At 38.5% G+C, this 14,482-nt stretch overlaps 1 protein-coding gene across 10 annotated transcripts in view; it reads left to right on the forward strand.

The window, feature by feature from the left end:
* Positions 1-14,482, forward strand: part of ATP2B2 (ATPase plasma membrane Ca2+ transporting 2) — a 516,257-nt gene that overhangs the window by 438,089 nt on the left and 63,686 nt on the right. For all 10 annotated transcript variants that reach the window (XM_066244337.1, XM_066244328.1, XM_066244329.1 and 7 more), the window contains one exon: positions 7,662-7,904. In XM_066244337.1, the coding sequence (XP_066100434.1) occupies positions 7,662-7,904 (243 nt within the window). The remainder of the gene's footprint in view (positions 1-7,661; positions 7,905-14,482) is intronic.

Raw genomic sequence — 14,482 nt, forward strand, 5'->3', positions numbered from 1 at the left:
TTTTTTTATTGGATTGTTTGTTTGTCTGTTGTTGAGTTTTATGAGTTCTTTGTATATTTTGGATATTAGGCCCTTATCTGAGCTGTTTTTTGAAAATATCATTTCCCATTTAGTTGGCTTTCTGTTAATTTTCTTATCAGTTTCTCTTGCTGAGCAAAAACTTCTTAGTCTGATGTAGTCCCATTCATTAATTTTTGCCTTCACTTCTCTTGCCATTGGAGTCAAATTCATAAATGCTCTTTAAAACCCAGGTCCATGAGTTGAGTACCTATGTCTTCTTCTATGTACTTAATTGTTTCAGGTCTTATGTTAGATCTTTGATCCATTTGAGTTAATTTTAGTACAGGGGGGAGAGGACTGTAGTCCAGTTTCATTCTTTTGCATGTGGCTTTCCAGTTTTCCCAGCACCATTTATTGAAGAGGCTTTCTTTTTCCATTGTGTGTTGTTGGCCCCTTTATCAAAAATTATTTGACTATATATATGTGGTTTTATTTCTGACTTTCTATTCTGTTCCATTGGTCTGAGTGTCTATTTTTCTGCCAATACCATGCTGTTTTGATGTCGTGGCCCTATAATAGAGTTTGAAGTCAGGTATTGTAATTCCCCCAGCTTCATTCTTTTTCTTTAGGATTGCTTTGGCTATTCGGGGTTTTTTATAGTTCCATATAAATCTGATGATTTTTTGCTCTATTCTTTAAAAAAACGTCATTGGAAGTTTGATGGAATTGCATAAATTTGTATATTGCTTTGGGTAATATAGCCATCTTGATTATATTTATTCTTCCTAACCAAGAACAAGGTATATTCTTCCATCTCATTATATCTTTTTCGATTTCCCTTAACAATGGTTTATACTTTTCATTATATAAGTCCTTTACATTCTTTGTTATGTTTATTCCTAAGTTTTTGTTGTTGTTGTTGTTGCAATCGTGAAGGGGATTATTCTTTTGAGTTCCTTCTCAGTTGTTTCATTGTTGGCATATAGAAAGGCTATGACTTCTGTATGTTAATTTTGATCCTGCGACCTTACTGTATTGGCTTATGTTTCTAGTAGTCTTTTTGTGGATCTTTGGGGTTTTCGATGTATAGGATCATATCATCTGCAAAAAGTGATACCTTTACTTCTTCTTTTCCGATATGGATGCCTTTTATTTCTTTGTCTCGTCTGATTGCTCTGGCTAGAACCTCTAGTACCACATTAAATAAGAGTGGAGAGAGTGGACAACCCTGTCTTGTTCCTGATTTAAGGGGGAAAGCCTCAGTTTAGTGCCATTTAATATGATGTTAGCTGATGGTTTATCATATATGGCCTTTATCATGTTGAGATATTTTCCTTCTATACCCATTTTGTTGAGAGTCTTAAACATAAAATTGTGTTGTATTTTATTGAAAGCCTTTTCTGCGTCTATTGATAAGATCATGTGGTTTTTGTTCTTTGTTTTGTTGATATGGTGTATTACGTTAACCGTTTTACATATATTGAACCATCCTTGAGATTCTGGGATGAATCCCACTTGATAGTGATGTATTATTTTTTTAATATGTTGTTGTATTCGAATTGCTAGTATTTTGTTTAGTATTTTAGCATCTGTATTCATTAGAGATATTGGTCTGTAGTTTCCTTTTTTTGTGCCATCCTTGCCTGGTTTTGGTATGAGGGTTATGTTGGCCTCATAAAATGTGTTTGGAAGTATTGCTTCTTCTTCAATTTTTTTGGAAGACTTTGAGTAGAATAGGAACCAAGTCTTCTTTGAATGTTTGATAAAATTCGCTAGTATAGCCGTCAGGGCCTGGACTTTTATTTTTGGGGAGGTTTTTAATGGTTTTTTCTTATTTCTTCTCTACTGATAGGTCTGTTTAGGCTTTCTGCTTCTTCTTGACTCAGTCCTAGGAAGGTTGTATTTTTCTAGGAATTTATCCATTTCTTCTAGGTTGTTGATTTAGTGGCATAAAGTTTTTTCATAGTATTCTACAATAATTCTTTGTATATCTACGGTGTCGAGGTGATTTCTCCTCTTTCATTTTGGATTTTGTTATATGAGTTCTTTCTCTTTTTTCCTTGGTAAGTCTTGCCAAGGGTTTGTCAATTTTGTTGATCTTTTCAAAGAACCAGCTCCTTGTTCTATTAATTTTTTCCATAGTTTTTCTGTTCTCTAATTCATTTATTTCTGCTCTGATTTTTATTATCTCCTTTCTTTGGCTAGTTTTGGGTTGTCTTTGTTCTTCTTTTCTAGTTCCTTAAGGTGGGAAGTTAAGTGGTTCACTTGGGCTCTCTCTTGTTTGTTCATATATGCCTGAAGTGATATGAACTTCCCTCTTATCACTGCTTTTGCTGCATCCCATAGATTCTGATGTGTCGTATTGTCATTTTCATTAGTCTGTATATATCTTTTGATCTCTGCACTTATTTCTTCTTTGACCCATTCATTTTTTTAAAGTATGTTGTTTAGTTTCCACATTTTTGTGGAATTTTTCTCCTCTTTTTTGCAGTTGAATTCTAGTTTCAAGGCTTTATGATCAGAAAATATGCTTGGTACAACTTCAGTTTTTCTGAATTTGCTGATGTTGTTTTTGTGGCCCAACATATGGTCAATTCTTGAGAATGATCCATGTACACTGGAGAAAAATGTATACTCAGTCACTTTGGGATGAAATGTCCTGTAGATGTCTATCATATCCAGGTGCTCTAGTGTTTTGTTTAAGGCCAGTATGTCTTTATTGATTCTCTGTTTGGATGACCGATCTAGAGCCTACAGCGGTGTATTGAGGTCTCCAAGTATGATTGTATTTTTGTCAGTTTTTGTTTTAAGATCAATAAGTAGCTGTCTTATATATTTTGGTGCTCCTTGGTTTAGTGCATATATATTAAGAATTGTTATGTGTTCTTGATTCAGTGTCCCCTTAGCCATTATGAAATGGCCATTTTTGTCTCTGAGTACTTTTCCTGTCTTGTAGTCAGCATTATCCGATATGAGTATTGCTACACCTGCTTTTTCTTGGATGTTATTTGCTTGGAGTATTGTTTTCCAGCCTTTCACTTTGAATTTGTTTTTATCCTTGTTACTTAGATGAGTTTCCTGTAGGCAGCATACAGTTGGATTTTCTTTTTTAATCCATTCTGCTACTCTGTGCCTTTTTATTGGTGGGTTTAATCCGTTTACATTTAGTGTAATTTATTGATACTTGTGAGTTCCCTATTGCCATTTTATATCTTGCTTTCTGTTAGTTTTGTGTCTTGTTTGATCCTTCTCTTTCGTTTTTCTATCTTTTGTTTTTATTTGGTTGTATTCCATACATCTTTCCTCTGTTGCTATCTTTTTTACCTCATGTGCTTCTGTGGTGGTTTTTTCAATGGTGGTTACCTTTGAGTAATGAAAAGGGTCCCTACCCTTTTCATTGTAGTGAACTATTTTGTGAGTACTTTTGCACTCCATCGTCCTTTGCTACTGTTAATCTCCATCTTCTCCCCCTCTTTCTTTTGTTGTTGTCACAGTTTAAATTTGGTTTTATTGTGTTCTTCTTGGAGCTTTTACTTGTGGCTCTGTTTTTTTTTTTGTTCTTTGTATCTGATTGGAGAACCCCCTTTAGTAATTCCTGGAGTGGGGGGTTTTCTGATGATAAATTCCCTCATCTTTTCTGTATCTGTGAATGTTTTTTATTTCTCCTTCATATTTGAAGGATAGCTTTGATGGGTATAGTATTCGTGGCTGAAAGTTCCTCTCTTTCAGGACTTTAAATATTGGGGTCCACTCTCTTCTAGCTGTAGAGTTTCTGCTGAGAAATCTGATGATAATCTAATGGGCCTTCCTTTATATGTTGTATTCTTCTTTTCCCTGGCTCTTTTCCCTTGAGAATTTTTTCTTTGCTGTTGGTTTGTGTCAATTCATTATGATATGCCTTGGAGTAGGTTTGTTGGGGTTAAGAAAACTCGGAGTTCTGTTTGCTTCTTGAACTTGAGGCTTTAGTTCTTTCCACAGGCTTGGGAAGTTCTCATCTATTATTTGTTTGAGTATGTTCTCCATTCCATTTCTCTCTCTTCTCCCTCTGATATACCTATTATTCTTTATGTTATTCTTTTTGATGGAGTCAGATAATTCTTGTAGGGCTATCTCATTTTTTTAATTTTTGAGTCTCTTTCTTCTTCTCTCTGTTGTGCCTCAAGTTGCTTGTCTTCTATTTCACTAATCCTTCTTCTATCTGACCTTTCTATTAGCTAAGCTTGTTACTTTCGTTTTTCAGCTCGTGAATTGAGTTTTTCATCTCTGTTTGATTTGTTTTTATAGTTTCAATTTCCTTGGACATATATTCTTTGTGTTCATTGAGTTGTTTTCTGAGCTCCCTAAATTGCCTTTCTGTGTTTTCTTGTATATCTCGGAGGATTTTTAGGATTTCTATCTTGAATTCTCTGTCATTTAGCTCCAAGGTTTCCAATATATTAAATTTTTTCTCCATAGATTTTTCCTCATCTAGCTGTGTTACCTCTCTTTCTTTTGTATCCATGATATTCGATTTTCTCTTCCTTGATGGCATCTGAGGGTGGTTTTGTTGATAGTATTAATGAGATTTAATAAAGAATAAAAAGTTAAAAAAAATAAAAAAATAAAAATAAATAAAAAATCGAAAAGAGTTGTTTTTTTTAAAAAAATTAATAATGAAATAAGAAAAATAAAATAAAATAAAAATTTTAAAAAAAGGAAATTATTCCCCCCCTCCTTTTTTCCTCTCCTCTCCTCTCCTCTCTTTCTTGAGAAAATCTTGTGGTGAACTGTGAATTATAACAAACAATGCCTGTGATGGAGGGCCTGAATTGGGGAAAAGTAATAAAGGGGCAAAAAAAAAAAAGAAAAAAGAAAAAAGAGCGTATGGACCCACAAAAAGCAAATAAGGAAAAAATTTGGGTCAAGAATAAAATGATTTGCTTTTAGGTGTTGATTGTCTAAGAGTTATGATGAGAGGAATAAGAGGAAAACGGAAAAATGGGGGAACAAATTAAAAAATTACTATTGTATTTAGTGGAACAAGAACTAGATAATATGGAGAGCCAGGGATGGGAGCACTGCTAGTGAGTTAAAAAGGTGAAGTAAAAACCCCAAAAAATGCCACAAACATAAGTTTGAGTCCCAGATAAGATAATTTGTTATTGAGGTTTGAATGAGAGGAGATGTAAAGGAGAAAGGAAGAAACTAATATAGAGGGAGAAAAGAAAGAGAGAGAGAGAAAAAAAGAGGGAACCACTAAAAGAAGAAAAAAGAAAGGAGAGAGAGAGAGAGAGTTAAGGGTTTTGGAGTGCAACCCTCATAGAGAGAAAGGAAGAGAAGAGAAAAGATAATGGGAGATGTAACACTTATGGGTAGTGTAGTTCAAGGAGAGGAGAGAGTAAGACCGGCAGAGAGTTAATCGGCCAAATTGGAGGAGGAAAGAAAGTATCAAGAATGAAGATAAGAGAAACAAACGAACAAATATAATACAATGGGATAGGTTATAAAGTCTGCAGATTATTCTTGATTTTGAGAGGTTATCTTCTTGCTTTTTCTTTTCTCTCCCTCTTCCTGGTCGGTGACTCTGTACCCCGGGTTCTGCCCCTTTGGCACGCTCAGGTAGAGGTTTGCAGTTGATAAGTCTCTATGGCAATGTCATGTATTGTGCTTTAGTCTCGTTGGCAGTTGAGGCTCATTAGCATTTATAGTCTCCGACAATGAGAGAGTCCGTGTTCCTGGAGCCTTTCTCCTAGTCTTTCCTTCCTCAATTAGTAGCCTGATAATCCAGCTATGGGGTTGCTGCTGCCTCTGCCTGGATAGTAAGAGGCTCAAAGAGCTGGCAACTCCCCACTCTATTTCCACTCAGCACAGGGCTCTGGGTAGGCTCAGTCAGTCAGAGCTGCTAGCATAATCAGGCAGGGCTTCCGCCCACTCAAAGACCTCTGGCTCTGCCACTCTGTCCGGTAACACAGGCGGGTGCCCACTTCCGGGGCGCTTGGAGGAAACTCTCACTCACTGTCTGCGACCAGGATATCCGGCCAGCAGTCTCACGCTCTGAGTGAAACCCCCAACCACAGGGAAAAGTTGCAGCGTTGGAATTGAGTCTTGCTCCGTCCCCATGCGCGGCTTTTGCAAGGCGCTGGGGCGGCCCGAGATTCTGCTTTGGCCCACACAAAGGCCCCTGACTCTGCCCCTCTGTGTGATAACACGGGCGCGCACTGCCGAGGCACTCGGAGGAATCTCTCGCTCACTATCTGCGCGCGCAAACCAGCTATATGAGGCCGGCCGCGTTTCCCTCTGAGTGAAACTCCCTCCAGCACGGAAAATCTCCACCGTTGGAATTAGTTCTCACTCCCTCCCGTGCGTGGCTTTCCCAGGGCGCTGGGGCTGCCCAGAGACTCTGCCCTCGGCCCACAGAAAGGCCTCTGACCCTGCCTCTCCGTGAGGCAACACAGGCACCCACTCCTGGGGCCTAGGAAGAAATCTCTCGCCCACTAACTGCGCACACACTGACCAGGAGACCGGGTAAAATGGCCGCTCCGCTTGTCTTTCTTTGTTTGGGTTTGGCGCGAGTGTTAGCTTGTATTGCCCGGGTTGCCACAGGATCAGTTTTTCCTCGGCTTGGATCTCCGTGCCACAGCCTGATTCGGCCGTTTGTGCCGTGGCCTGGATCTATTCACCCCCTTTGCCCACCTCAGTTTCTATATTCACAGTTACCAGAGAAAGCCGCCCTGTTTAGGTTAATGAGGAAGGTGGAGCATTTCTTACTCCCTATTTCCTTCGGGTTTTGGTTATATATTTAGCCAATTTTTCACTCAACCATACCTTTGGGTGTATTGCGAAGCATCTGGAGGCTCCAAGTATAGGTTTTTCTGTTTCTGGTTGAAGATCTTGTTGAGTTTTGGGGGAGATTTATCGGTATCGCTTCCTACCCCGCCATTACTCTGACGTCATCTCCTGTTACAAATTTTAAAAAAAAGGATGTTGATGTTTAAGATGTATCAGTTATGAGTGGCAGCATCATGGCTGATTTGTTTTCTTTTTCTTTGTTATGTGTCTATATTTAAAAGAAATTTGTTATTTTTATCATGCAAGTTATGATATTCACTGTAGTAAAGTAGAATCAATAGTTATTTTTAAAAGAAGACAATAAAAAAATCTCCTACAATTTTACCACCTAAAGATAATGACACTAATATTTTTATATTTTTCTAGATATTCTCCTAGGTCTATAAACACCTATATCTGTATTTACTTTTGGTTAAACAAAAGTGGCAGTGAAAACCAGGTACCAGTGAAAAATGGTACATTTGAGAAAACTCACAGTAAATAAAAAATAGTTATTTATATTAGGGTGTAAGAAAAAATATATAAAGTAATCAGAGAGGACTCAACCTTAATTTATCCTGTTCTCTATTTTTCCTGTAAAGAATGTAGATTACTTCTGTAATACAAAGCAATAGTCAATTAATCAACTATTGTAAATGGCTCAGCTAATGAAAGGGAAGGGACAGGGCAGTACAGAGGAGCCCAGCTGTCAGAGGCTGTAGCAACCACAATTCTTTGCATGTGTGAAAGCGAGAGAGTCAACCTGCAACAGCCCTTTCCCTTTTACAACATGTTCACCCTGTGCCTCAGCACCCTAGCACCCTCTTCTTACTCTCACCCACCCCTCCCCCCAGAAAATGATGAAGGACAACAACCTGGTACGCCACCTGGACGCCTGTGAGACCATGGGCAATGCCACGGCCATCTGCTCAGATAAGACGGGTACGCTGACCACCAATCGCATGACGGTAGTACAGGCTTACATCGGTGATGTCCACTACAAGGAGATCCCCGACCCCAGCTCCATCAACGACAAGACCATGGAGCTGCTGGTCAATGCCATTGCCATCAACAGCGCCTACACCACCAAGATTCTGGTAAGTGGTACAGTCTCCACTGCAGAGAGCAATGTTCATGAGTGATGCAGAAGCACTGGGCAGGTTGAGCAATGTGATTTATATTTTTAAGTCCTACTGAAGTATTTTGGAGTGGTCAGATAGTAAATGACTTCATTCTTTTGACTTTGCTATCTATTATGTTGGTATGACCAAAACATATATATTGTTAATTGTCTTTTTTTATGATAGAGTGTTTTTTAAATTTTTATTGAATTTATTGGGGAGACATTGGTTAATAAATTTATATAGGTTTCAGGTATAACAATTCTATAATACATCATTTGTATATTGTATTGTATGTTCACCATCCATAGTCACATTTCCTTCCATCTCAATTTTTACCCCTTAATTGTCTTTTTAAAATCCTGTCATTGTCCACCTCCTAAAAAACAGTTCTAAAAAACTTCTTTCATTATGTACATAACAAACTACTCCAAGACTTAGTGTCTCAAAACAAAAATATATTTAATTTAGCTCACAATTCTGTGATTTAACAATTTGAGCTGGGCTTAGCTGGGTGGTTCTTCTGGTCTCATTGGGGCTCTCCTGATCTTGGCAGGACTATAGGCTGTCGAGAATGGCCTCTGCTGGAACGGCTCATCTCTGTTCTGTGTGGTCCTACTTCCTCTAGGCTTATCTGCTGTTAAATAACAGAAATTCAACTGAGTAAAATTTAAATATATTATTGGCTTTATTGAATGATTCATGAATCAAGCAGTATCCCCTCTAGCAAGTAGAAAGGAGCTCTGAGGAGCTGTACAAAATGGAAAGCTTTTATAGGCAGAAGGAGGGGAAAGTGGATTGTTTCAGGCTTAAGTAACCTACCTATGGGGGACAGAAGGGGGTTTAACAAGTGGATTCCCTCCCTAGTGCTGACCAGAAAATTCCAGATTGATTGGTTAAGATTAAATTCCTGGGAGATGCTGAAACTGCAAATAGGTTAAGTATTACATCTCAGTTTAGTGATGTACACTTAGTACAAATGACTCCATTTTAAACCTGTTATCTCCTTTCTAACAATTCCTTCTTTTGACCAGACTCTCAGCTTAACTGAGATGTGGTAAGATTTAAAGGCATTCACCACTCTCAGCTACCATTCTGTATTTCTCGCTTTTTCTGATCTTCTGTGTGATTCACAGGTCATGACTTTATTTTTTTGAATCTCTGTGATATTCACAGGCCACAACTTCAGGTTCACAAATTTCAGGTCAGTCACTCTCTTTTTTCCTTGTCTGGCATTCCAGTCTTGGGGAGATCATTTTCTTGATTAATGACTGCAAGCATGCACTTTAAGTTTTTGAGAGAATACATGCCAGGGAGAATGCTGTGACTATTGTAAACAAGATAATTTCCAATATTTAGAGTGTACTTTGGAGCCATGGTCCCCAAGATTTAAACCAATCAAAATCAAGTAAAGACCCAACTGAAGGGGTCACCTTTTTCAGCCAAGTGGCCTGCTCAGTGATCTTATGAACTGAGTTTCAGCTTCCTCAGAAGTGTTCATCCAGGTACAATAGGTGGTATTGGCCACAGCAGACACCTTACTGCTCAGTCAAAGATGATGAGGATATTATTACTAGGAACAACTTTGGCCAGAGAGTCTGAGGATTTTTCTTGGGCAGCTGTCATCTTAGTAGTGGATTCTGCGGTATCTTTAAGAGTTAAGGAGAGACGTTACCAGGCAATGGATAGAGCGTCAGACTGGGACACTGAGGACCCAGGTTCAAATCCCTGAGGTCACTGGCTCAGCTGAGCCCCTGTCAGGCTCAGCAGGTCAAGGCACATATGAGAAAGCAATCAATGAACAAGTAAGGTGCCACAACAAAGAATTGATGCTTCTCAACTCTCTCCCTTCCTATCTCTCTCTTTTAAAAAAAATAGAATTAAGGAGAGGTTTCTAATCATAACCACATTTACATTTATTGCTAATCAGGGAAGTAGGGTCCAGTCAAAGGAAGTGAATCCTGAGTTATGAACACTTCCTGGTATGTCCTTTCTAACTCAGAAATGTAAATTCTATGGAGTTGACCAATGAGGTGTCTCAGTTTGTTCATAAACATTTAGGGACTCAGATAACCTAAGAGGCTTACCCAATTGTGTGCCAGCCATCTAGACATCCATAGGCCCAAGGAAAATGATAACTGCCACAGATAAATTCTGTCAGGGCACAGACCACTTCCACTAGGTGACACTGTTAATGGATTCATTCACAGGGATTGTTACACTTGCCCGTTCAAGCCAGGGGTCAATTAGGTTTTTAGTGCATGCTGAAAGTAAATCTCCTAGCCTGAAATAAAAAGTTGTTCCAAATTCCAGAAGTTACCCCCTTAGCAATGTCCTGGGAGATATGGATGATAGAATTATCTTTCAAGGCCAATGTCAGAGTAAAGAAAAGAAAGAGATGAAGAGAGGGTTTCATGTTTAGTTGAAGTATGAAGTCTTGACCCAGCGTCTTGGGAGGAAACAGATGCCAGCTAATTCTCTTCCTCATCAATTTGATGTGGAAATTTCCAGCATTCCTACAAGACCAGATGTCAGGTGGAACCTTCTTTTGCTGTGAGATGTGTTCAGAAGCTCCGTGAAGTCAGCCTGCCATCTGGGTAGTGAGGATGACATGGTATATAGTCCTTTCCAAGAAGACTTAACGGCAGTCTTTGTTGTTAGTGATTCCAAGTCAGAGGGTGGGAGAAAACTGGAAACATTAGTTTGGATACTTATAGCCAATTTTTTTAGGAAACTAGCAGAATTTAATTAAGATCCAGTCCAATTTACAGGTATATAACAAAGGCTCAGACAATTAACAGGATTAGAATCTAATATAGACAAAAATGCAAACGTAATTTTTCTTGCTACAATTAACCCCTTATTTTTTCCATGAATAATGACAGCAAAAGTACCACATTTCTCTATGTATAAGACACACCTTGTTTCGAAAAATTTAGGGTCTAGCCTGACCAAGCGGTGGCGCAGTGGATAGAGCGTCAAACTGGGATGCCGAGGACCCAGGTTCCAGACCCCGAGGTCACCAGCTTGAGCACAGGCTCATTTGGTTTGAGCAAAAGCTCACCAGCTTGGACCCGAGGTCACTTGGACCCGAGGTCACTGGCTTGAGCAAGGGGTACTCGGTCTGCTGTAGCCCCACGGTCAAGGCACATATGAGAAAGCAATCAATGAACAACTAAGGTGTCACAACGAAAAACTGATAATTGATGCTTCTCATCTCTCCGTTCCTGTCTATCTGTCCCTGTCTATCCCTCTCTCTGACTCTCTCTCTGTCTCTGTAAAAAAAAAAAAAAAAAAGAAAAGAAAGAAAGAAAAATTTAGGGTCTAAAAACTGGGTGCATCTTATACAGTGATTGTAGATTTTTTTACTTGCATGTCCCACTTTTTCGTGCTTGTTTTTGCACTTATTGTTGAAGACAGTGATTCATCATCAGACACAGATGAGGACAAGCTAATGGATAGGAGTTTTGACAGTGATGAGGAGTTGTAGGCATTTTATGATGAATAAAACTTGAGTTGAATAACTTTATGTAATACATTCTTTTCAAATTTTGGGCCCCAAAATTAAGATGCGTCTTATACATGGGAGCGTCTTATAGATGGGGAAATACAGTAATTTTTTTGCATTAGACCTGGCCTGATTATTTACATAAGTACAGGAAGAATGGTGATTGCTTTGCTGAAACTTTGTAAGCAAGGTACTGGGCCAATTTTTTCAATGGGATTTATTGGCGTGAAATCATCTGGTCATATGGAAGTCTACACACATCTTTCTCAAATAGTACATTCTGGTCAAAGCCTTGGTAATATAACCAATATTTCCTATTGTGTTTTGTTAGAAGAACAGATTCTCACTGAACTTACGCAAATAACTAACTATATTGTTATAAAAAGAATACTCAAAAGTTTAACAATTCTAGAGGGATAAGGTGGGGGAGAGTAATGTTTTGTCTTTTGATCACATAGGTTATCTTACCAAATTGTTGATAGCTTAAGAGAAAAAGTTTCTTTAAATCTGATAAAGCAAAAAATTAGAGAACCAACAATGCTTCAAACAAGAAGTCTTAAAAATTATAACCCTCCTCCTCAGTTCATTCAGTCCTCTATTATTAACTCTTGTTCTGCTTAAATCCAATTTTTCACTAGTTACAGAAATTCTTACCCAATTCACTTTAAGATCTTAAAGTTATCAGAAAACTGTACTCATTAGAGTTCTTTCCATGAATCTCCTTGAAGAGGAAGCACTTTTGCAGGAACACTTTTACAAAAGCATCAGAGTAGAATAATAACTCTCTGTCAATGACAAAAGACTTTTTAAGTGCCCATTATTAAAGATCTCAAAAGAATTAATTATAATGGAATTGACAAGGAAATTTGGTTATTTCTATAATAAACAATTTAAGATGATAACAAGAATTATGACCAATGACATTATATCAGGCCATATCAGATTTCCAAGAAGTTCATAGTTTCTGGAACACTTATATAACATATACCCATTCAGATACAACATAAAGAAGGCTTAGTATTACTTTTTATTTGACAAATGCTTCCCATATGACTTAACATCAAATAAGCCTAATTAGTTTGTCTCCTTTTTTAAAGAGAGAATAAATGTTTTAAGATGTTCCAGGGACCCTATGGAAAAATCCCAAAGTTAATTCATGGCCAGAAGAACTTCATTTAGGATTTGATTTGGGGGAAGTTTGTCAAAAATACAAAAAACTTTTTTTTTTGTATTTTTCTGAAGTGAGAAGCAGGGAGGCAGAGAGACAGACTCCCACATGTGCCCAACCCAGATCCACCCGGCAGGCCCACTGGGGGACAATGCTATGCTCATCTGGAGCATTGCTCCATTGCAACCAGAGCCATTCTAGCACCTGAGGTGGAGGCCATGGAGCCATCCTCAGCACCTGCACCAACTTTGCTCCAATGGAGCCGTGGCTGCAGGAGGGGAAGAGAGAGATAGAGAGAAAAGAGAGGGGGAAGGGTGGAGAAGCAGATGGGCCCTTCTTCTGTGTGCCCTGGCCAGGATTTACACATGCCGAGCCAACACTCTACCACTGAGACAACCAGCCAGGGCCTAATACAAAAAACTTTTAAAGACTTGGTTAAATCGGATCATAGGTTATTGTGAAACAATTCTTATCTATTTAACCAAAGTGACAGTGAAAGACCTTAGACAACTTTTTAAGGTTACTTAGTTCTGTGCAAAACTCAGCTCTTTTAATATTGAGGAGACTAGAATACTTAGATTTACTTAAGTAATCAAAGACTCAATAAAGACAACAGGGACCATAGGTGATTCTTTTTATTTTTCAATTAAAGTTGACATTCAGTATTTGTTTCAGTATAGCAGAATGGTTAGCTATTTATATAACTTACACGGTGATAAGTCTGGTAGCCACCTGACTTTAGGTGATTATTTTGACAAGACACAGATCTTTGGGGGGTTTTTTCTAGGCAGATTACTTAAAAGTCAAAGGAAAACCTTTAATAATCTCTTATTAGGAGCATACCAAATAATCCAAAAAAAACCCACTTTATCTTTTTAGCATATGAAAGAAAACTAAATTTTAGTTTCTACTTAAGTACACTATTGATGGAAAAGTTTTTTCGTTTTGTTTTGTTTTTTTGTTTTTTGGGGGGTTTTTTTGTATTTTTCCGAAGCTACAAATGGGGAGAGACAGTCAGACAGACTCCCGCATGCGCCCAACAGGGATCCACCCGGCACACCCACGGGGGTGGGGGTGGGGGTGGGGCCGCTCCGCCCACCAGGGGGCGATGCTCTGCCCCTCCAGGGCGTCGCTCTGCCTCGACCAGAGCCACTCTAACGCCTGGGGCAGAGGCCAAGGAGCCATCCCCAGCGCCAGGGCCATCTTTGCTCCAATGGAGCCTCAGCTGCAGGAGGGGAAGAGAGAGACAGAGAGGAAGGAGAGGGGGAGGGGTGGAGAAGCAGATGGGCGCTTCTCCTGTGTGCCCTGGCCGGGAATCGAACCCGGGACTTCCACACGCCAGGCCAACGCTCTACCACTGAGCCAACCGGCCAGGGCAGTAAAGTTTATTTTAAACCCTTAAAACAAATTTAATTTTTAGCCAAATTGTAGACACAGGTAAAATTCTCTTACTCTTTTTCTCTCTTTACAACTTTCTTTTTAATTTGTTCCTTATTTCCCCCTTTCCATTTTGAAATTACCTGTTTTACTTTGGGAAAAATTACTTTCTTGTCCCTTAACAAAATGTATTTCCATTCTTTATACCTTCTTAAACTGAAAACACGTTTTATTTTCCTTGCATACAGAGATGTTTTTCTTATTGTTTCTAGTAGTTTTAGTTACATATATTAAAATTCATACCTCTTAAAAATCTTAATTTCTAATTAAAATGAAGAAGTAAGCAATTATGAACTTTTTTACATTAACATTCTATAGCTTGGCAAGTTTATAAATACTTTTTATAATTTCTAGACACATATGTTTTCTCATAGTATGTTTTTCAATGTGGTATATAAGACATCTTTACTAACAGATCCAAATTTCTTTGGTTCTTCTGTA

Source organism: Saccopteryx bilineata, chromosome 10 (genome assembly GCF_036850765.1).
Source record: "Saccopteryx bilineata isolate mSacBil1 chromosome 10, mSacBil1_pri_phased_curated, whole genome shotgun sequence".
Taxonomy (NCBI): Eukaryota; Metazoa; Chordata; class Mammalia; order Chiroptera; family Emballonuridae; genus Saccopteryx; species Saccopteryx bilineata.